The sequence below is a fragment of the Oryx dammah genome, unplaced genomic scaffold (genome assembly GCF_014754425.2).
Source record: "Oryx dammah isolate SB20612 unplaced genomic scaffold, SCBI_Odam_1.1 HiC_scaffold_20, whole genome shotgun sequence".
Taxonomy (NCBI): domain Eukaryota; kingdom Metazoa; phylum Chordata; class Mammalia; order Artiodactyla; family Bovidae; genus Oryx; species Oryx dammah.
The window spans coordinates 54,266,560-54,288,258 of NW_024070204.1; the positions used below are offsets into that span (position 1 = coordinate 54,266,560).

Consider the following 21,699-nt stretch of genomic DNA (forward strand, 5'->3'; position numbering starts at 1 on the left):
TGTTCAGTAACTCAAATGATATGAAAATTACTGGCTGTTGATTTTGTTATTTATTCTTTTAGAAACTCAAATGAAAGATCTTGATGTAATCACAATCCCTAGTAAAGATGTTGTGATGGTACATGAACCAAAACAAAAAGTAGATTTAACAAGGTACCTAGAAAACCAAACATTTCGTTTTGATTATGCCTTTGATGACTCAGCTCCTAATGAAATGGTTTACAGGTAGGTAAATTTGTTGTAAATCATAATTTGTTCTTGTTCTATGTTCAGGGTGTTTACCGCCACCCTGAAACTTATATTGATCTTGGCATATCTCTCCAGAGGTGCAGTATCCTTTTACCCCCTGAGTTTAAACAAATAAGAATATTTAATAAACACAATAATAAATACTAATACTTGTTTTCTTTAATGCTCCCCAAACCAGTTTTCATTACTGATTAACTTATACACTATGTAACACACCATATGTACAGATAAGGAATTTCTAGACAACATTTTCTGTACCTCTAGAGATGGGATATGGTTGTTTTTCCTTTTTAATATCTGCAATATTTCAAAGAAATTTAAAATAACTTATACATCAGACACTTATTTGTCTAAATCTTTATTGACCACTTAAGGAAAAATACTTCTGAAATCTACATGCATTTGCCTAGTTTATCATATTTAAACTTTGGAATAGTTTTAGTACATGAAATTCTTATGTGTTCGCATATTTAACCTACAAACAATTCAAACTTACATGTATTATGCATTGATGTCCCACATTTTATCCAAATTTAGATTTCATACATAGTTTGTAAACATTTACTTCTCATTATTTAATAGGTCAATTTTAGCAGCATTGTTATTTCAGTCTATATTAAATGCTCTTGGCAGTTACTTGAATGCTGTGCTTCATTGCCCTTTTATTTTATAAATTTGACTGGAAAACAAAATTAATTGGTGAGAATGCTAACAAGTTATGATAAATGAGATCCTGTTAAGATCAACTCCTCTGGTCTTAAGCCAGTAAACTGGGAGTTCAGCTCTAAAGAAGAGGACAAAATTAAAGAGTATGTGAATCCTAGATAGAGGTATTGTGAAGAATTTGTTTAAAAAGGGAATTAAAATTATAAATTATATATTTTTTACCTTTCTGAGAACTGAGTCCTCTCCTTCTCCCTCACTCCCTTGTCTCCTTCCACTACTGTCTCATAAATATATCTGTCTGACTTTTATAATCACTTTCAAGAAATCATTATAAAGGTGTGTTTCTGTGTATGTGCTAGATTTAGTAAACATTTTGTTTCACCCTGTATTTATGCTTCTTAATTTTACCAATATTAATTCTGTCCCCTTTCTCTTATCCTTAACTTCTGTGGATTGAGGAATTAGGACTTTTTTCTGTCCTATCACCCTTCAGACTCATTTCTAATTCTGTTTGATTTGAACTTTTTTCTGCTTCTTTTGTTTGTACTTTCTCCAGTTGTGCCTTTGAAAAATCAATAGAGCTGTATAAAATGTTCACATATGTTCTTTTGAAGCCTGTGTAAAAAACCCATTTGTTTTGTATCATGCTTTAGAGCGCTGCTCAATGAAGTATTTTTTTGTCCCTCCTTACCTTTTTAATCTTGACTCCAGCAGTGATTATACTAATACTGGGCATCCTTTTCCTGAATCAAGACTGTCAATTCAGAATTCATTGTCTTATCAGGATTGTCTATATTTGCTTATTTATAATATTTGGCATCCTTTTCCTGAATCAAGACTATCAGTTCAGAATTCATTGTCTTAACAAGCATTGTTTATATTTGCTTATTCACATTCAGGAAAATTTTACCACTTTTATATTTGTTAAGATAATGTTTTTGTACTTTTTTCCCCCTCTAGCTTTTCTTTTCTGAGATTACCAGTCTTGATTCTGTTTTGTTGAAACCTTTGATACATTTTTGAGTTTGGGTTGGGGTTTTTTTGTTTGGTTTTCATGTTTGTCCTACTTGTCTGGCTGATATTACCATATTTAGTTGTTACTTTTTAAAACTTTCCTGTTGTCTTCTATTAATATATATGTCTTTAGCTCAGCTACTATCAGGTTTCCCCCCTCCCCGGCAGTTAATAATTTTGTGGCCATTTTTTATTATGGAATTATTGCTCAAAGATATGCGTTAAAGAGCTTTAAGCAATTCTAGCACATGGACATTTAAAATTTTAAATCAGTGGACACAGTTGTGGTCTTAGAGTTGAGCCTACTGGTTTGTTAAAAATCTTGGTATAAGATTTGTTTATTAATAACACTAGACACTAGTTTTATTACTTATTTAATTTAAATAAGTAACAGTACATTCTGATTGCTGCATTTTATTTTTAAGGTTTACAGCTAGACCACTAGTGGAAACTATATTTGAGAGGGGAATGGCTACATGCTTTGCTTATGGGCAGACCGGAAGTGGAAAGACTCATGTAAGTAATTCGTTAGTTACATCCTGGTAGGAAGCGGGTTTATTTTTCTTATACCTTACTTGTAAGACCTAAATTCTTTTTTCTTTTTAACATATAGACAATGGGAGGTGACTTTTCAGGAAAGAACCAAGATTGTTCTAAAGGAATTTATGCATTAGCAGGTAACTCCTTTTTGGGTATCATTTATAACATTCTTCTTGAATATTATTCAGGTGGTTTGGGAAAAGATTTGGAAGTACAGTGCAGAATTTTAAGGGTAATTAATGCTGTCCTTCCTACGTATTTGGTCAGTTTTAGGTTATCAGACTGCTTTGGAAAGAGCTTTGCTTTGGGGGCAGAAATCTTGATATTGTGTGTGTGTTGTAATCTGACACATTGTTGGAGCTTAGTATTGTTGAATAGCAGCTTTGTGAAAAGTTCCCATTTGGTAATTCTGAAAGTACCCTTATTGTGACCATCTGTAATCTTATGCTATTTATAAAGATAAGTAGTAGCATTCTTTTCTTGAATATGAAGGTGAGTGACTAAACTGTCAGTGTAGACAAACTTACTATTTTTTGTAAAGTTAGTATCCACTTTAGTCTTCATTTTTATTATTGATACTATCATTCTAGGTAAGCATAAACTGATTCCTCTGGAAATAGAAAATTTGAATTTCTTGTTAAAAACAATTTTTTTGCATCTTAACAAATTTTCTCCATATGAAATTATTGGCAGCTCGGGATGTATTTTTAATGCTAAAGAAGCCGAACTATAAGAAGTTGGAACTTCAAGTGTATGCAACCTTTTTTGAAATTTATAGTGGTAAAGTAAGTTGAAATTTTAAAATAATTTTTGTAAGCTTTTTAAATTGTGGTTTAAAAATACATAACATAAAATTTACCATTTTAACTATTTTTTAGTGTAGAAGTTCACCAGAATTGAGTGCATTCACATTGTTGGACAGTTGTTGCCACCACGTAATTGCTATATGTATTTAGAATATTACTTTAAAGTTTGTGTGTAAGATTTTTTTAAAAATTCCCTTTGAAATTCTTTAACTTCAATATCAATCATTATTATTCTAATAACAATTAATACCAGGATTCTCTGAAATAATTTGAGTCTGAATGACTCATTTTTATAGAACTGTTCTTATTTTCAAAAGCTTTTTTTTTTTTTTTTTTTTTAGGTGTTTGACTTGCTGAATAGGAAAACAAAATTAAGAGTGCTTGAAGATGGAAAACAGCAGGTTCAAGTGGTGGGATTACAGGAACGGGAGGTCAAATGTGTTGAAGATGTACTAAAACTCATTGACATAGGCAACAGTTGCAGGTAACTCGTTTTAATAAAGAGGAACAATTTGATGATCAATTTTAGATACTTTGATTATAACGAGAGCAAAGCAAGATGTTATTTAATGTATCTTAGAAGTAAAAATCATTGTTCATCCAGACTTTTTGAAGTGTGCCAGGTTAAATTGCATTAATCTCATTATATTTGTGTTGTTAATTCACAATAGCTCTTTCCTATTTAAATAGTAAAAACGGGATAGTTTTTTGTTTCTATTTTTAATGAAAATACTGTGGCTTGCACAAACTGAACTTGTTACATATCAGAATGTTCTTAATTACATTGTAGAACGTCGGGTCAGACATCTGCAAATGCACATTCATCTCGGAGCCATGCAGTGTTTCAGATTATCCTTAGAAGGAAAGGAAAACTACATGGCAAATTTTCTCTCATCGATTTGGCTGGAAATGAAAGAGGGGCTGATACTTCCAGTGCAGACAGGCAAACTAGGCTTGAAGGTGCTGAAATTAACAAAAGCCTTTTAGCACTCAAGGTAAATAAAGTCCTTTTAATTGTGAAAAGTCTCTTACTTTTGACTTTAATTTTGTTTACTCAGTTACACAATGATAGTGTTTGTTTTTTCTAATAAGAGAGTTTATCAAAATTTAGTTGTTTATGTTTGCAGTTATCGATTTTTATTGCTCCCAGAAATTTTCTTTATACATATTATTTGTTCTTTTTAGGGTAGTTAAAAGATCTGTTAGTTGACAGGCCACTTCCAAATAGTTGACAGGCTATTTAGGGAGATTCCAGGGAGCCTTAATCATTAATCAGTCTTTTTTCTTGAAGGAGAGCAAGGAACCACAAAACTAAGCTAAGAAAGTTTCTCTGAAAAGTGTGGAATGGGTTTCAGAAAGTTAAGCCAATATTATATATCTCCCTTGACTAACAAAGAAAAGAAAGCATTCTGTTTTTTCTTTTATGGAAAAAGTTTAACAAAGCTATGACAAATCTAGATAGCATATAAAAAGGCAGAGACATCACTTTGCTGACAAAGCTCCATAAAGTCAAAGCTATAGTTTGACTATAGTCAAACCAGTAGTCATGTATGGATGTGAGAGCTGAACCATAAAGAAGGCTGAGCGCCGAAAAATTGATGCTTTTGAACTGTGGTGCTAGAGAAGACTCTTGAGAATCCCTTGGACAGCAAAGAGATCAAACCAGTCAATCCTAAATGAAATCAACCCCGAATATTCATTGGAAGGACTAATCCTGAAGCTGAAGCTCCAGTACTTTGGCCACCTGATGCGAAGAGCTGACTCATTGGAAAACACTTATGCTGGCTGGGAAAGATTGAAGGCAAATGGAGAATATGGTGTGGCAGAGGATGAGATGGTTAGATAGCATCAGCAACTCACTGGACATGAAGCTGAGCAACCTCTGGGAGATAGTGAAGAACAGGGAAGTCTGGCGTGCTGCAGCCCATGGGATCACAAGAAGTCAGACATGACTTAGCAACTGAACAACAGCAGTTATCTTACTGCCTGTCACTTTTAAACACCAGTCATAGTCTCTGGCAGAATCTCTTGGAATTAACAAAGTAGTCTTTTGGTTAGATTGTTTTATGGGGTTTGTTTCTGGTGGTTTTATTTCCCAAATTTCTTTTTCTTGAATAAGGATTTATGAGAACATTTTTACTGTGCTGTAAACCTCTTGATAGAATTTTCAGAGCTGATCAGATCTTAAATGTTAGGGTTATTGTAAAAGATCTTTTAAATACGTTTGTTAAGATTACTCTTTATAAGAAGCATAATCCATGAAATTTGCTTTCTTAATTTTCAGGAGTGCATCAGAGCCTTAGGTAGAAATAAACCTCATACTCCTTTCCGAGCAAGTAAACTCACTCAGGTGTTAAGAGATTCATTCATAGGTGAAAACTCTCGTACCTGCATGGTAAGTTTGCTTGTTTTGTCTTAATCCTAAACGAATAATTATACAACATTTATGGGAAATTTATGAAATACATTAATGGCATTTAAAGTCTTCTACTGTGATACAGTGAAACTTAAAAATGTGGTCCCTGCTAGTCTGGTAGGATTGTATTACAATTATAATACATTCATGCATTCTACTAATTATAACATCTGAGTCCTCTTGAGATTGGTTTCCATTGCTTTCTGTTTTCCTTACATATTGGTCACACTTCTCTTTCTTCATATGTCTAGAAGTTTGGATTATATAATTTTCATTATGAGTGAATATTTTACAGACACTCTGGATTCTGTTATGTTCTTCTGAAGATTATTAGTTTGTTGTTGTTACTGTTATTTTAGCAGAAAGTTAACTTAGCTGAACTCCAAACTTGTCTCCCCTGCTCTGGGCAGCAGCTGACCTTGAAATCTCTGTTTAGCTCTTTTAGACTTAGCTATGTTTCTTATAGTTGGCCTTGTGTACTCCAGTTCGGGGGTCAGGCAGAGATTTGGGTAATATGTGTATTTGGGTAGAGTACTCATGTGTATGTACACACACACACACACACATACACACAGAGACACACACACACACAGTTTGTGGTTACTTCTCTTCTGGGACAAACTTTACTTCCCAGCTGCTATGGTGCCCACCTCCAAACTGTGCTTTATTTATTTAGCTTCTTAACTAGTGAAACTCCAGGTTTTTATTGAAGTTTTAGTTGTCCAGTGTGACAGCAGCACAATTTGCACTTAGGCGCCCAAAAAAGAATTATCAAAAAGAGGGGCAGTCAGTACTCAGTGTTACTCCCTTCTTTGAGGTGTTGACCTCCATTCTCTGCCTGATGTTTGGTTGTTTTGTGGTGAGAGCTGTTTATATTTTAACTGGAGTTTATAATTACTGTATGATTATGGGACTGAGTTATCTTGGAGTTTCTTTTCTTTGGATGACCGTATTAAGGTTAGACCTTAAGGAATCACATGTCAGTATTACTGTCATCCGTAACATTTTCTTTATCTTTGCATTTTTCCCCCATAGATTGCCACAATCTCTCCAGGAATGGCATCCTGTGAAAATACCCTCAATACATTAAGATATGCAAATAGGTATGAGATATGGTTATTTTGAAATTCGAAAGGAGTAGAACAGTATATGATTTGATTTAATATCTTACAGGGTAAATCTTACTGTTCTTTCCATTTTCAAAAATATTTTTGCATGATATTTGCTGAAATGATATTTAAAATCATTTTATCACATCCTAAAAATAAAAATAATTAGAAATGTGTTGAGTAACTTGAGATGACAGTTATATTTTTAGTAGAATTGGTCTTACTCAAGAACATGATACATTTTTCCATTTAACCAAGTTATATTTCATAGTATTAGTTCTCATTATGTTAAGACTCAAAAGTAAGTGAGTATCAGGCACAGTCTGTATTTCTTAAATTATTTTGCTATATGCTAAAAAATTATTTCTGATAATGTTAAATGTTATACATGGGAAATCTAGGGATTTAGTAGTGATAGCACTGTTCTTTGTGGTGTTCTATATGGGTTACATTTTATTATTTATGAAAATACTGTTACAAACATTAATAGACAATTGGATTATTACAAATGAGAGGACAAAAAGCATTATACATGGTTAAAAGAATTTGTTCCCATTGCTCTTGTTTTAAATGACTATTTATATTGTTTTAAATTTCTGTTATCACATACTGCATTTGTGATTTTAACCTAAAGATAAAATTCCTCTTTGTATTCCATTTCTAGTGTGGCGAGTCTTTTAATTTTGCTAAACATGAGTATTTGTACTGATTTTTTGTTTTAGTCACTATTGAGATTTTATTATTAATCTTTCATTAAGATATTAAATATATATGCATATAGGAAAGTACCCAAACATAATATAATAAATGAATACTTCCTACTTTACATAATATAATGTAATGAGTACTTATAAAGTATAAATTCTGGTCATCAGACCTGGAAATATAACATTTCCAGTCCCCTAGAAAATTCCCCATGTGTCCCTTTCTGATCACATATCCTGAATAACATGCCTAAATCCATAAATCTCAATCCATTAATCCATTATCCTGATTTTGGAATAAATGCTCAATTTTCTTTCTTTCTCTCTTTAAATAGTTTTACTACCTATGCATGTATCTTTGAATAATATAGGTAGCTGTATTTGAACTTCACATAAATGAGAACATCCTTTGTTCTTTTGTATTTTGCTTTCGCTTCAAGAGATTTTAAAAAATCATCAGTAGAAACTGTTGGATCGTATAAACTTACCTTTTGCCAAAAGATGAAAAATAATAATTTCTTTAAAAATATAATAGAATTTTATTTTTAAATTTAATCCCTTTTAAACTTTGAATTATAAAATCCTAGCTATGAACGTTTAATCATTCTTTGTAGTGAACATTTTTGGTATTGTAGGGTTTTTATCACTAATTTAAAATGCTTCTTATTTCAGAATTGTTCATGGGAGAGATGAGGAACAGCTTAGTGTTATAGTCCTGCTGTAGAATTAAAACCCTCATGTCTTCAGACTTCTGTATTTGGCTATTCCTCTAGTTCATTTAGACCCAAGTAAAATATTTTAATTTATTATCATGTAATGTGATTCATTTGCAACATTACTAACCATCTGGGACAAACAGTTCTGTCTTTTATTTCCATATCTCTAGGAATAAAGATTTTCAACCTCCTTTGATAGCTCATTTGAGGAATATAATTCCTGCATATAGTATAGTTCAGCTTGGGCAAGAGAGCTTTGAATTGAGGGAAAATGTGTGGTTAGGGGCTAAAAGGGTACCTAAATGAGGATACTCTGAGAGAATAAGATAAGTAATGGGGTTGGGAGTAAAAAAGTGATTAAGTCAGTATTAGAAGTTTAGGTTTGTCAGCATGTATGTAAATAAGCTTTCCAAAGTGACTATAAAGGATAAAGGGCAAATGAATGTGATATTGAACTTTTGAGAGTAGACATTACCAAAACGTCAAAGAAAGATCTAAGTGTAAGATATTACTAGTTTTATCTATGTGACTGTTTTGATGTATATAAACAGTAATTTCATTTAGTTTAATTTGAGAAGTAATGAGAAAAATAGAGAATATGGTTGGTATATATTGAAGTGTTTAAACATAAAATTTGTACTCAGCCAGGTTTGAACCTCAGTTATGCCACATTCTCACTGAATGAACTTGGGTAAGGTACTTTATTGCTGTGAACCAATTTCTTATCAGTAAAATGGTGGTAATATCACAACATTGTCGTAATGGTTAAATAATGTCTAAGAAATACTAATCATGCTATCTGCTGATAGAAAGTAATTAATAAATATTGCTTGCTATTATTAAGTGGTATTGGCCCAAAGAGGATATAGGAACTCAAAAAAGTTGGTGCAGAAAACCTGTGATTTGGTTAATACACCTCTTAGAGACATTGTCCAAAACGATTAAAATTCTATTGCTAAAGGATTTTCTTTGCCATGATTCATCATCTGAATCACGAAACACAGAAAATGATTTGAGTGACTTTTTTCAGTTTGTTCCAAAGTTGCTTCATAACTAATACATTCTAGGTGCATAGGGAAGAAGTTAATTCATTATAAAGATTGTATGCCATTAGGACTTTAATTCTCTTCTGTCCTGTTTGAAAAGACTGCAAGACTGTTGAGGACTCATTAATGGTAACAAAATACTCATGGTATTGACTACAGAAGGAAATTAGACACAAGTGGTCATGTAGCTTAATACAGGGCATTTCAAATTTAGTTGATGGTCTAGTTAAACTTCTAGAAAAGATCATGGGAAAAGGAAGAATTATGGAGTAGGGAATCAATAGAACAGAGGGGTTCAAAAACTTCTTAACTTTAATTATTTTTAAGATAGTGTAAATGCATTGTCACAACAAAGTTGATCCTTTTCTAATCAAATTAGTATTAAATGAAAACTTGAAATGTGCATTCCTGTCTTTACAAGAGCATTTTCTTTTAATTTGTTGCTGTTTTGGTGCTGCAGAGTAAAGGAGTTTGGAATTAGTCCATCAGACATTCCCTTCTCACAGGGTAGTGGCAGTCGCCCTGATCTCTCTCCTTCTTATGAGTATGACGACTTTTCTCCTTCGATTACCAGGTCTACTTTATTCTATACATACGGTGTTTATTTTCATAGTTTCTTTTGGATTGTGCTATATATAAATGTTTCATAGTATTTACTTTCATGGCATATACTTCTTTTGTCCTGAGCCATTTTATTTTTCATTTTCATTTTGTTTGACAGGTGGTGGTTATACTGCATGATCTTAATTTTTACATACTTTATTCATTTATTTGCTTTAAAATGTTGATTTAGAATTCAGGCTTCCTTTCCCCCCTCTCATATTTTTAAGGATGATGTCATCTTTCCATATTTATTATTGAAGGATAGACTGTCTTATTTAAAAGGAAAAGTTTACATTCTTTCTGCAAGGAAATCACAAGGATCCTCTTGACTTAAAAAATGGACACTCGGGGGCTTCCTTAGTGGCCCAGTGGTTAAGAATCCATGCTTCCAGTGCAGGGGTGTAGATTCAATCCCTGATTGGAACTAAGATCCCATATGCCGCATGGTGTGACAAGTAAATAAAAATTAAATTAAAAAGTGTACCCTCTCCCAAATGTGTAAATTTGAGTATAACGGGGTAAACATTTTTTAATGATAAAACTTTACAGATTCTGATCTTTATGGATTAGAAATATTTCATGTGTAGGTATTTTAATTTTAATTGAGCCTTGTAACTACCAAAAATCTGCAAAATATATTAAATTCTTTGATTTTTGGAGGACTTCCCTGGTGGTCCAGTAGTTAAGACTGTGCTTTCACTCCAGAGTGGTTTTGATCCCTGGTCAGAGAGCTGAGACCCTACCTGCCATGCAATGCAGCCAAAAAAAAGAAAAAAAAACTGATTTTTTTTTACAATGATGCATTTATTAATCTAAGTACTGTTGTTAACATTTTTAACTGTAACAAATGTCTCTTATTTATTTTGAAATTCTGAAGAGCGTACTTTGATTCTCAATTTGTTATGCACAGTAATTATGTTTGAAGTAATTATATAAAGTTGTACCTAAGTAAATTCCTAAAGTTTAATATCTCAGCATACCTTTAATATTTCCACAGATTTCAGTTAGATTTGATCTGGAAAGCTGACATCATCAATATTAATATGTTAATTGAATTGCTTTTATATTAAATAGGTTGATATTTCTTGTCCCTCACGAGTCTTTGTTAATTAAATGTACCTCTTGTGTGTTTATAGGGTTAAAGAACTGACTGTGGATCCAACTGCTGCTGGTGACGTCCGTCCAATAATGCACCACCCCCCAAATCAGATTGATGACTTAGAGGCACAGTGGGGTGTGGGCAGTTCCCCTCAGAGGGATGATCTAAAACTTCTTTGTGAACAGAATGTAAGTGACATAATATAATGGTAATTATCTTACTTGTTTCATACATACCAGAATAAGTGAAAACTGTCCTCTAAATCAGGAATCAAAAAACTAAAGCTTGTGGCCCTGCCATCTATTTTACAAATAAAGTTTGTTGAAGTATGGCCATGCTCATTAAGAACAGAGGCGACATTGACTAGATAGCCCACAAGCCCAAAATATGTACTAAAGTTCGCTGACCCCTGATCTGACTATTCTTTTTTCCAGATTTTATACTGATTAAAATTGGGCGATTTATTTTTAGCTGTGCTGGGTCCTTCTTGCTGTATGGGCTTTCCTTTAGTTTCAGTGAGCGGGAGCTACTCACTAGTTGAGTTGCACAGGCTTCTCACTGCAGTGTACAGGCTTTAGGGCACATGGGCTCAGAAGTTCTGGCTTCTGGGCTCTAGAGCACAGGCTTGATAGTTGTGGCTCACTGGCTTTGTTGCTCTGCGGCATGTGGGATCTTCTTGGGTCAGGGATTGAACCCGTGTCTCCTGCATTGACAGGCAGATTCATTACCACTGAGCCACCAGGGAAGTGCCTAAAATCGGGGAATTTTTAAAGTAATACAGGAAACAGACAGGTTTGAGAATTGTACATGTAATATATCCTATACATAAAGCTTAGAAACAAGATTAACTTTAGACACATGGATATATACTAAAAGGACTCATGAACTATATCAAAAATGAAAAAAATCTGACATTTGTTATACCTAGCTGCTTTCTGTATTTTTGAATGTTTGGGGACGTTTCATTATTTAAAATTTTGATTTCCCTGTTGCTCAAAAATAATAATGCATAAGGACAAAGATGTATTAAAAAATAACAAAAAAGCACAGATATTTTCACATAGTTATTTAACTTATTTTTAAAATGTATAATCTGTATAGTTTTGTTTCACTTTTCCCACTGAGAATCCTATAGTGGCATTTTCTTATAAAAGATAGCATTTATTAGTTGCTTATTACCTCATGACACATATTTGCTAAGCATTTTATTAACTGACATAATCCTCACATTTTCTAAAAGATTAAGTAATAAGTGCTGAAGCCAGGCAGGATTGAAGTCTGGGTCTTTGTTATTCCCGAGTGAATCTTATGTCAGCTAAATTTATTGCTTGCTGCAATAAGATATTCTTTAAAAACAGTATAAGTTTAATGTGTTAATACTTCCAGCAGGTATTTTAAAGTCCAAATATTCTAGAGTAACAAATGAACATACTAATTTTGTTATCATGTTCCAAAATACTTCCTATTAATAAAGCAGGACTTAATGCAGCAGTTCTCAACCAGGAATGACTTGGCCCCTCTCCAGGGAAAAATGTATGGAGACATCTTTGGTCATCCCAAGTGGGATGGTGTTGCTAAGATCTAGTGGGTTGAGGCGGGGGGTGATGCTCAATATCATACAATGCACAGGGACATTCTCCCTCCACAAACCCCCACAAAATGTCTGTGATGCTGAAGTTAAGAAACCTGGTTGAAATAAGAGTTCTCAACTTTGAACCATAGATGATAAATAACTAAAAATGAAATCCTGGTGTTAGTCTATCCTCTGTCCCCCAAAAGCTTTGAAAGAGACTGTAGTTGCTTTTGAAATCCTTAAAGCAAACGCTGCCTTGCTCCTACATATGGTGCCTTCAAAGATACAGAAAACCAGAATGAGATAGGCACTCCCTACAGCATATCTCTGGCATTTTATTCTTGTATCTGTTGGGTCTCTGTGGGACCTTAATTGGGAGAACTTGGCTAGGTCACTAGAACTAATCTAGACACTTTTTAAGCATGACATTATGGGTTCTTGCAACCTTCTCCATGTATGAGAGAGGGTGAATTGCTTTCAACTTTGCCTTCCCCAAGGAACTATCTTGAGATAGTTCAAGTATTGATGCATGTGTTACATATTCTTACTGCTAAATTAAATTTTAACAAGGTAGGTAAAATGGACTCGTGTCTAGGACATACTCTGGAGATAAAAGTAATACAGTAATAGAGTAAGAGGATAATCAAGTGCATTAGAATTCCGTAAGTAGTTGTATAGATAAAAAAAGTTCTCTGCGTGGACTGCATGGAAGTGATAGGAATTTGCATAGTATCTTGAAGCAAAGGAAAGACAGGATGTTCTGGGCTTAGCAGGGAGGTGGGCAGATAAAATAAGTAAAGGTTTTTGATTGTGGGTTTACCAGAAAGACATAATATGAGAGACTCATGCCTGCATGTCCTGATTAAAAACAGATAGATGGCTCTTTTCGCATAGAGAAAATTAAAAATTCTTTAGCTAATGTGATTATATAAACTTCTAGGGATGGTAGCATATTGATGAGTCAAAGGTCTACTTACAATATTTAATTTAACCAAGATACACCCATATATTTAGAATTGTGTATTTTTGAAAAATGTTGCTTTCGCACTGACATTTTATAAAACAATTTTAAGTGAACTTCTCTGTCACTATGGCTGCGTTTTGAGGAAATAAATCATTAGATACTAGAGTTGGAAAGGAAGCTCAAAAAAGAAAACAAAGCTGGAGAAGTTTGACTTGTTATAGGACCAAAATATATGATGTGTACATTTGTAGGTTTTTGTGGATGAAGTAGAGTCATGAATTATCCATTAAAACTTCTGCAAAAAAAACAATAAGTAAATTATGTAGTGTAATTCAGAGTTTAAATTTAGTAAGAGTTAAGACTTTCAGAATACCAGTTTGATAGTCACAGTCATGAAGGATGTAATATTTACATCTCTGTTATACTGAAATGTTATTTTAAATGAACATTGAATGAACTTAAAAATCAACATTTTGCTTCTTATACTGAAAAGAAATTTAAGACATATATATGAATTGTTAGTGAAAGTAAACAATGCTGAGGAAATATTTCAGTATATTTATAGCCTGTGATAAATGTACTTTTGAAAAGTTGCACACCTGAAAGAGACTGCTTTTTTAGAGTAATTCTGTAGTAAAGCTTGTGCTAAGTGAAAACTATCTCTTAAGTTTGAGTTGTCTTATTGAATGTTAAATATTTTTGACCCATGAAAAGAAATTCTGGTTTTGCCTTTTGTTTTTTATTTTTAGTCTTTAACATTCAGACTTCCTCACTTTCTCAGTTGCATTTTCGTAAATGACATAGAAAAATCACTTTTTTATTATAACATTTAAAATATAAACTTATGTCATAGTTTTAAACTTTTTATTTTAAGGAAGAAGAGGTTTCCCCACAGTTGTTTACTTTCCACGAAGCTGTCTCACAAATGGTAGAAATGGAAGAACAAGTTGTAGAAGATCACAGGGCAGTATTCCAGGTGAAGTATGGCAGAATCGTTAATCACATGTTTTTCTAGAAAAATTACTACTAATGACTTTTGAATGTCACACTAATCTAAAAAAGCCCTTGTTTATGTTTATGCATATGTCTGTTTGTAGGGCATATGACACAGTAAATTTTGAATAGAATGAATGATGACTACAAACAAACTTTCTTTGTAACTGTGGTAAAAAGATGTAGTTGATTTCTACTATTCTCCCACTTTCTTTGCTTTTGTTAGTTGTCTATTTTTAGAGGAGTTGATCTTCTGCCCTCCTTTACCTCTTTCTTCATGGTAGGCAGTTGGAACTCTTCTAAAGGGTATCAGAGCAGTTGAGGAAGATTTAGTCTTTGCAGAAAAGGAAGGTTATTTCAGGAAGGAGAGTTACTGCACTGACTGAGCTATCAGTTGCAGATGAATGAGGGGGAATATATCCCTTCATATAGCCATAGCTCCTTAGGTATTTATCGTATTGTGTGTCAGCCTATTTAAAAAACCTTTTATTGTATGATCCTCCCCTCTTTATTAAACAAGAAAATATTCTGGAGGATGATACCTATTTGAACATCTTTATGGAGACTGCATGGTTGGCTTGCTCCTGAACCCCACCCCCTTCCCACAGTATTATAAATCCTTTGTCCTATTAACCTGTATATCCTTCTCTGATATTGAAGAAATCTTTATCTGTAAACAAATATTAACATGCCTTAACTCTAGGCAATTCACGTACTTTGATGAAGGGCTCAAAAATATGAGAACTATTTATAATTGTAGAGTTGGATACACAATGATTAAAACTGTTAAAGTCAACCCCTTATTATGAGACTCTCTTAAGAGCCCTAGGTATTTAGATTAAATCAAAAAGGACACTTGTAATTTTAAGAAAATTGTTAGAATAATATGAACACCGTAAAACTCAAACAGGGTCCCCTGGTGGCTCAGTGGTAAAGAGCCTGCCTGCCAATGAGGAGATGCAGGTTTGATCCCTGGGTTGGGAGGATACCTGGAAGGAAATGGTAATATGCTCCAGTATTCTTGCCTGAGAAATTCCACAGACAGAGGAGGCTGGTAGGCTACAGTTCATGGGGTTGCAGAAGAGTCAGACATGACTTAGTGACTAAACAACAAAACTCAGTTAAGTGAGGCTTTCAAATTCAAAGTTATGCTTGATGTGTCAGAATTAAATTGGTACATTTATAGACTAGTTGTATGTGCAGCATAGTTGAATTGATTTGGAATTCAGCAGTAGACTTGTGAATGCTTTATTAAAGTGAAGTATACTTATCTTACTCAAAACAGATTTCTTAGGAAGTGTGCCTGTCTTCTTACCTGATTTGTTTCAAGTACTTTAATAAATTCAGCAACTAAAATTACATTTATATATAGTTGTCTATGCCCTTCTTATTATATATTCATATATAATGGGCATATATATATATATATGGGATATATGTATATGCCCTTAATATATATTATATATTCAAGTGATTTAATAAATTCAGCAACTGAAACTACATTATATGTAGTTGTCTGTGCCCTTCTTGAATGAAGTGTCATATGAAGCCCGTCATTTCTCACTTTGCCATTTTATAATGAAGTCTAAAGTTTGTTTATTGGAAGAACTGAGTATTCTGACTGTCAATCTGATAGTCTTACAAATTCACTGTTCCTCCCGTCTGTGATGTGCCATTTTTCACACTGGGGTTTTGTTTCTAAAAATTAAATGTATAGCTGAAGGAAAAGAAAAATAACTGGGAGGTTGTGTGCGTGTGTTTTAATCAATGGATAGTTAGTCTTCTAATAGATGGTGATATATAGTCTAGTTGTAATTAGTAATTAAATTACATTGGTGTTTGGAAAAGTGAAATTGTGTGTACCACAAAAAGAAAGTGTCCATATTTATATCCCCTAACTCTTTAACTTAAAATGATCTGACCTTATTAATAATGTATGGTTCATGGCACTGTGGAAAAATGAAATTCATGAATTCCACATATCTAAACTGAGTTAACAGTGGTTTCGTTAAAGCGCTTATGAATAGTAATAATTAGTTACTATTTAATGGTTCACTTGACTCTTCTAAAATGGGCTTTCTGGGGAATTCGTTGGTGGTCCAGTGGTTAGTTAGGCTCCGCACTTTCACTGCTGAGGGCCCAGGTTCAGTCCCCGGTCAGGGAACTCTTAAGATTGTGCAAGCCACACAGTGCAGCCAAAAAAATGGGAGCTATCCAGTGTTTCCTTACAGTCAATAATTTTGGAGAGCTGCTGTGTCGAATTTATGATTACCTCTTTGTGCAACCTCCGTGAGGCCCAAATGGATGTTAGTTTCAGATAATTTACAAGTTATGGTCTCCCATAGGCCTCATGAGATTGCTCAGAAGTTTTATTACACCTGTTCTAGGGACAGCTGAGGTTTTGAGATTTACTCTGCTCGTTGATGGGTGTGCATGCGTGTGTGTGTCATTGGTGTGTGTGTGTGTGTGATTCATTCCCACTCGTTTGTTTGCTTCATTCCCTTTCCCAAACCCCACTTGTTGGGATGTGGGTGTGTGTGTGTCTGTGTTTGATTCATTCCTTTCCCCAAACCCCGCTCAAAGTAAAAATAGGACATTTTTTTTTCTTTCTATCATGTTTGTATTTGAATGTAAAGAAATATTTCTTGATTTTATTCTGTAAATAAAGATGTTTTATGGTTATAAATATTTCAGAGAATACTGTTCTGAGTATGTTTGATTATATTTAAAATAAATCTATAAATTGGTTTCTGTCTTACAAAGAGGCTTACTGGATTTTTTTTTGGGGGGGGGGTCATTTTAGGAATCTATCAGATGGTTAGAAGATGAAAAGGCTCTCCTAGAGATGACTGAAGAAGTAGACTATGATGTGGATTCATACGCCACGCAACTTGAAGCTATTCTTGAGCAAAAAATAGACATTTTAACTGAACTGCGGGGTAATTCTGTTTTCATTTTATCGTTTGAAATCTGCCTAATATTTGTATGTAATTAGTGGGAGGATTTCATATTGTAAAAAGACATCTGAAGTGAAAATTATGGGCACGTTTAGCATCTTTCTAGAGTTATAAAGACCAACCCACCATTCTGTTTGTTTTTTTTCCTGAAAATGAAACATGAAATATTTTAAGTGCTCTCTAGTCATCTTTTTTGTTTTTGTCTTTGGAGAAGATAAAGACATCTTATGATTAAAGAGGGAAAATATATTTTAACAAGTTTTTAAGTTTTATATACCCATGCAGAGCTTTGGTAGGCCAGTTCTTTTCAGTATTATTTTCCTTGGTTTAGATCTATTCCAGGTCATCTTTCCATCACCTCCTACCTGCATCTCCTTTCTGTGCATATTTTGTTATGATTTTCCTTTGAACTCTCATTTTAAAAAATGAAGGGGAAGGTTCCAACAGCTACTCTTTCTGCTTTGCTTATGAAGGGAAGCATGTGGCTTACTCACATGCCATGTCTCCTTTCTGGGCTTTTTAGTTAGCCTATCTATGCGACTTCAGATACGCACGCATTATATGTGCTGATTTCTTAGGCTTTGGCGAACCAGCTATCTTCATTTATATGCAAGTAGGCTTCTTTGTGTGTACATGCAGTGCAACATGAAACTTGACTGAAGTTGCTAGATTTTTTAGCACCAAGCAAGCTGCTTAATTTTTTAAATTAGGTTCTTTGTAAAGTTAGTTATTTGCACTTATATCCTATAGAGTCAGCAGTGACCATTTTGCCAATTTAAAATTGTTTGTGCAGATGTAGGGTTTCTAAAATTTGCTGTTTTTCATGTCCTTCATATTCAAGCCTTGATTTAACGTGTTTTGATCATTTTCCTAATCTGCCATAATGCATAAGCAGCTTTCTGTGTGCATTTTATTCAGGAGACAGATCACAATGTATCCTAATTTTTTTTTTTTTCATTGCAAGATGTAGATTTCAACTTAGTTCCCTTCCTTTTCTCAGGATTCATGTAAATATTAAGTATATCCAAACTTTGAAGAAATTACTACCTAAATATTCTATAATTCAGTCCTTAGAAAAAAAATTTACCAAATATAATTTTGATATTAGTATAAATTTGAGAGCTATTACGTTAGCAGGCATCAGATCCAGAAGTCCTTATATTCCTTTCTAAATTTCAGAAAAAATCAACTTTATCAACTTTTTCAACATCACTGTACTTAGGAAGAGGGGAAAGAAATCGAGATTCCAACACTGTGTCTTTCCCTTTTTTTGAAAGCCATAATCTTCACTGTTAACACGTTTTCAGTTGGGAAACTGTTGGAAGGCGCCAGCTCCTGTGCACTGTGCAGGGCTCACAGCTCTCCCTGGTCTCCACTGACGAGGTGACGGTAGCACCCCCCGAGGATGACAGCTAAAACTGTCTGTAGACGTTACCAGTGCCCCTGGGAGGGGAGCCGAAATCACCCCTAATCGAGAACCACTGTTGTAGAAAGATGTCTCATCTTCACCCAGCTGACAGTTACTTGCCTCTTCCGATTTTTACTTACCTATTTCTTGCTCTTATGTGACTCTGAATCAGTACATGATAGAACAGACAGTAAGACAGAACTGTTAAGCCCAAGAAATGTATATTCTGTAATCTCCCTTCATCATACCTTTTGTAATCCCCGATAAGGAAAAAGTAACATGTCTTAAAAATTCAAGTGAACTTAAAATTTCATAGCTTAAAAAGGTAAAATAGGAATTGAAAGTAGACATTTTCTAATATTCTGAGAAGAAATAACTATTTTACATATATAGCCTCTTTACACTGTAAAAAGGAATTCAAAGAAATTAAAATTGAACACTGTAAAATAGGCCAAATAGAACAGAAATCTGTTGTGAAGGTAACAACAACAACAAAAGACCCCCACAAGCATTTCTCAGAACCTATGCATCTGTTGCTATATCTGAACACTATGTTTACTTCTGAGTTTCTGGACCACAAAGAACAAAAGGAAAAACCCTGAGTTGATATTGTAAGAGATGACTTGATAGGATGCATGAAATTGTATACTGCATCGCATGTAATGCAAAACTTACTTTCTTCTTTTCTTTTTCCAAGATAAAGTGAAATCTTTTCGTGCAGCTCTGCAAGAAGAAGAACAGGCCAGCAAGCAAATCAACCCGAAGAGACCCCGTGCCCTTTAAACCAGCATTTGCTGCTGAAGGATCCCCAGAACCCTCGCTACTGTAACATAACTGGTTCAGCTGTAAGGGCCATTTGAAGGTTTGAAATCTTAAGTGTCTGTGGAAAATGTCTTGTCCCTTCACCTGAATGACATTTCAATTTTGTGAAACACTCTTTTGTCTACAAGATGCTTCTAGTCAGGAGGCACAACCAAGATTTGGGAATAGTGAAGCATTTTGTTTCATTTACCCAGATAGTGAGTTACTTTTGGAGATCCTTGCCAATTTTATTTTCTATATGATGAAGTAAGATTGTGGACTTGATCCAGAGGTGAATAGTAAGGGGAAGCCACAGCATTTCCTTTTAACTCAGTTCAGTTTTCTTAGCAAGACTGAGCAGTTTTAAATCCTTTGCGTGCATGCATACCTCATCAGTGATTGTACATACCTTGCCCACTCCTAGAAACAGCTGTGCTCACCTCTTCCTGCTTTGTGCCTTGACTAAGGCTATTACCCTAAATTTCTGAAGCACAGCCAAGAGAATTACATTCCTTATTTGTCATTGTAAATTACCTTTATTGTGTGTACATTTTTACTGTAATTGAGACATTTTTTTGTGTGTGACTAGTTAATTTTGCAGGATGTGCCATATCATTGAATGGAACTAAAGTCTGTGACAGTGGACATAGCTGCTGGACCATTCCATCTTATATGTAAAAAAATCTGGAATTATGATTTTAAAACCATATAACATGTGGTTATAATTTTCTTAGCATTTTCTTTGTAAAGAACTAAAATATAAACTAGTTGGTGTATAATAAAAAGTAATGAAATTCTGGAAAGAGTTTTATCTTAGGATAATACATATATACGCAGTGTGTGTTCCAGTGTGGTATTAACAAGACTAATAGTGCAATTTGATCTTTATCAATACCATTACTTAAGTTGAAGTGTCCATTAGCACCCCAAAATGTACCTTTTAAATGGTACAGTTAAAGGAGATTGGCTTCTGATGCATGAATATGTACATGTACATTGAAAGTAGTCCATAATAGAACTGTTAGGTTTAAGTCAAGTGTAGACAGTACATAACTTATGTTGAAAAAGAATTTAAGCTAAAAAAGAGTTGACTTTGCCGTAAAAGGGCAGATCTAACGCAAGCTCCACCCATTACCTAATGTTTGATGTTTCACCGCTATTTGGCGAGAACGACCAAATTCTCACCCATCAGTTCATCTAGGGCATGCTACTTTTTAAATGGTGGCACTTATTTTTACAGATTGCTATTCCAAGGAAGAAAACTGGCCACTTTTCATGTAAATATTTTGTTAGAAGATTTCTCTCTCTCTCTAGGAGTTTTCCCTCAGTTCCCAGGATAGTGTCTAGGAGTACATTAACAAAAAGTCTCCCAGGGATATCTTGTTTTGATTTACTTTAGGGATATCTTGTTTTGATTTACTCTAGGGAACTACCAGCTCATTCCTGTGGGCTAAAGGGAAGCTATGAATAGAGAGTCATATGAGCCAGACTCCCTACTTCACTGTCCATAGAATTCAAAGGGTAGTTATGGAAAATCCTAACACCATGGTGAAAAGCTCCTCTGTAAACTTGAAATCTAGTACAAATGTAGATTTTCACAGTGTGCTTATTATTAATAAATTAAATCTGTGTAATGAGTTTTAGAGACAATTTACTTCAATACAATCACCTTTGTTTGGAAGGAACTCAGGTTTTCTTGCAGCTGTGAGATATGTTCTACTTGTGTTTATTTCAAGGAGAAGAGGAAGAATGGAGAACTGTTAGTACTGACCTTATGGAGAATGTTTAAAAAGGTAGTTTCTGAGCCTAATCAACCTTCAAAGGGCATAAAGAGATACATGAATTTACTCATTTTAAGCACAACAGACTAGTCTTAATTTATTATTTAAATTAAAAGGGTACTGTATCTGTGGAAGATCTCCTGAAATTGAAATACACTGCCTTATACTATAAAGGCTTCATTCTGAATAGCATTCAAGGTATATTAAACATTAGTACCAGAAAGGATCTTGGTAGTATAACCCATTCTTTCCGT

At 34.0% G+C, this 21,699-nt stretch overlaps 1 protein-coding gene across 4 annotated transcripts in view; it reads left to right on the plus strand.

Moving 5' to 3' along the window:
- KIF2A (kinesin family member 2A) overlaps window positions 1-20,467 on the plus strand; it is a 67,104-nt gene extending 46,637 nt beyond the window's left edge. For 2 of the 4 annotated variants that reach the window (XM_040262577.1, XM_040262578.1), the window contains exons 9-21: window positions 63-225; window positions 2,355-2,445; window positions 2,543-2,606; window positions 3,163-3,254; window positions 3,617-3,759; window positions 4,066-4,270; window positions 5,560-5,670; window positions 6,727-6,794; window positions 9,727-9,840; window positions 11,006-11,156; window positions 14,380-14,481; window positions 17,302-17,437; window positions 19,561-20,467. In XM_040262577.1, the coding sequence (XP_040118511.1) occupies window positions 63-225; window positions 2,355-2,445; window positions 2,543-2,606; window positions 3,163-3,254; window positions 3,617-3,759; window positions 4,066-4,270; window positions 5,560-5,670; window positions 6,727-6,794; window positions 9,727-9,840; window positions 11,006-11,156; window positions 14,380-14,481; window positions 17,302-17,437; window positions 19,561-19,646 (1,526 nt within the window). In that variant the 3' untranslated portion in view covers window positions 19,647-20,467. The remainder of the gene's footprint in view (window positions 1-62; window positions 226-2,354; window positions 2,446-2,542; window positions 2,607-3,162; window positions 3,255-3,616; window positions 3,760-4,065; window positions 4,271-5,559; window positions 5,671-6,726; window positions 6,795-9,726; window positions 9,841-11,005; window positions 11,157-14,379; window positions 14,482-17,301; window positions 17,438-19,560) is intronic. The other 2 variants (XM_040262579.1, XM_040262580.1) reach the window with 1 other exon arrangement.
- Window positions 20,468-21,699: the final 1,232 nt, after the last annotated feature.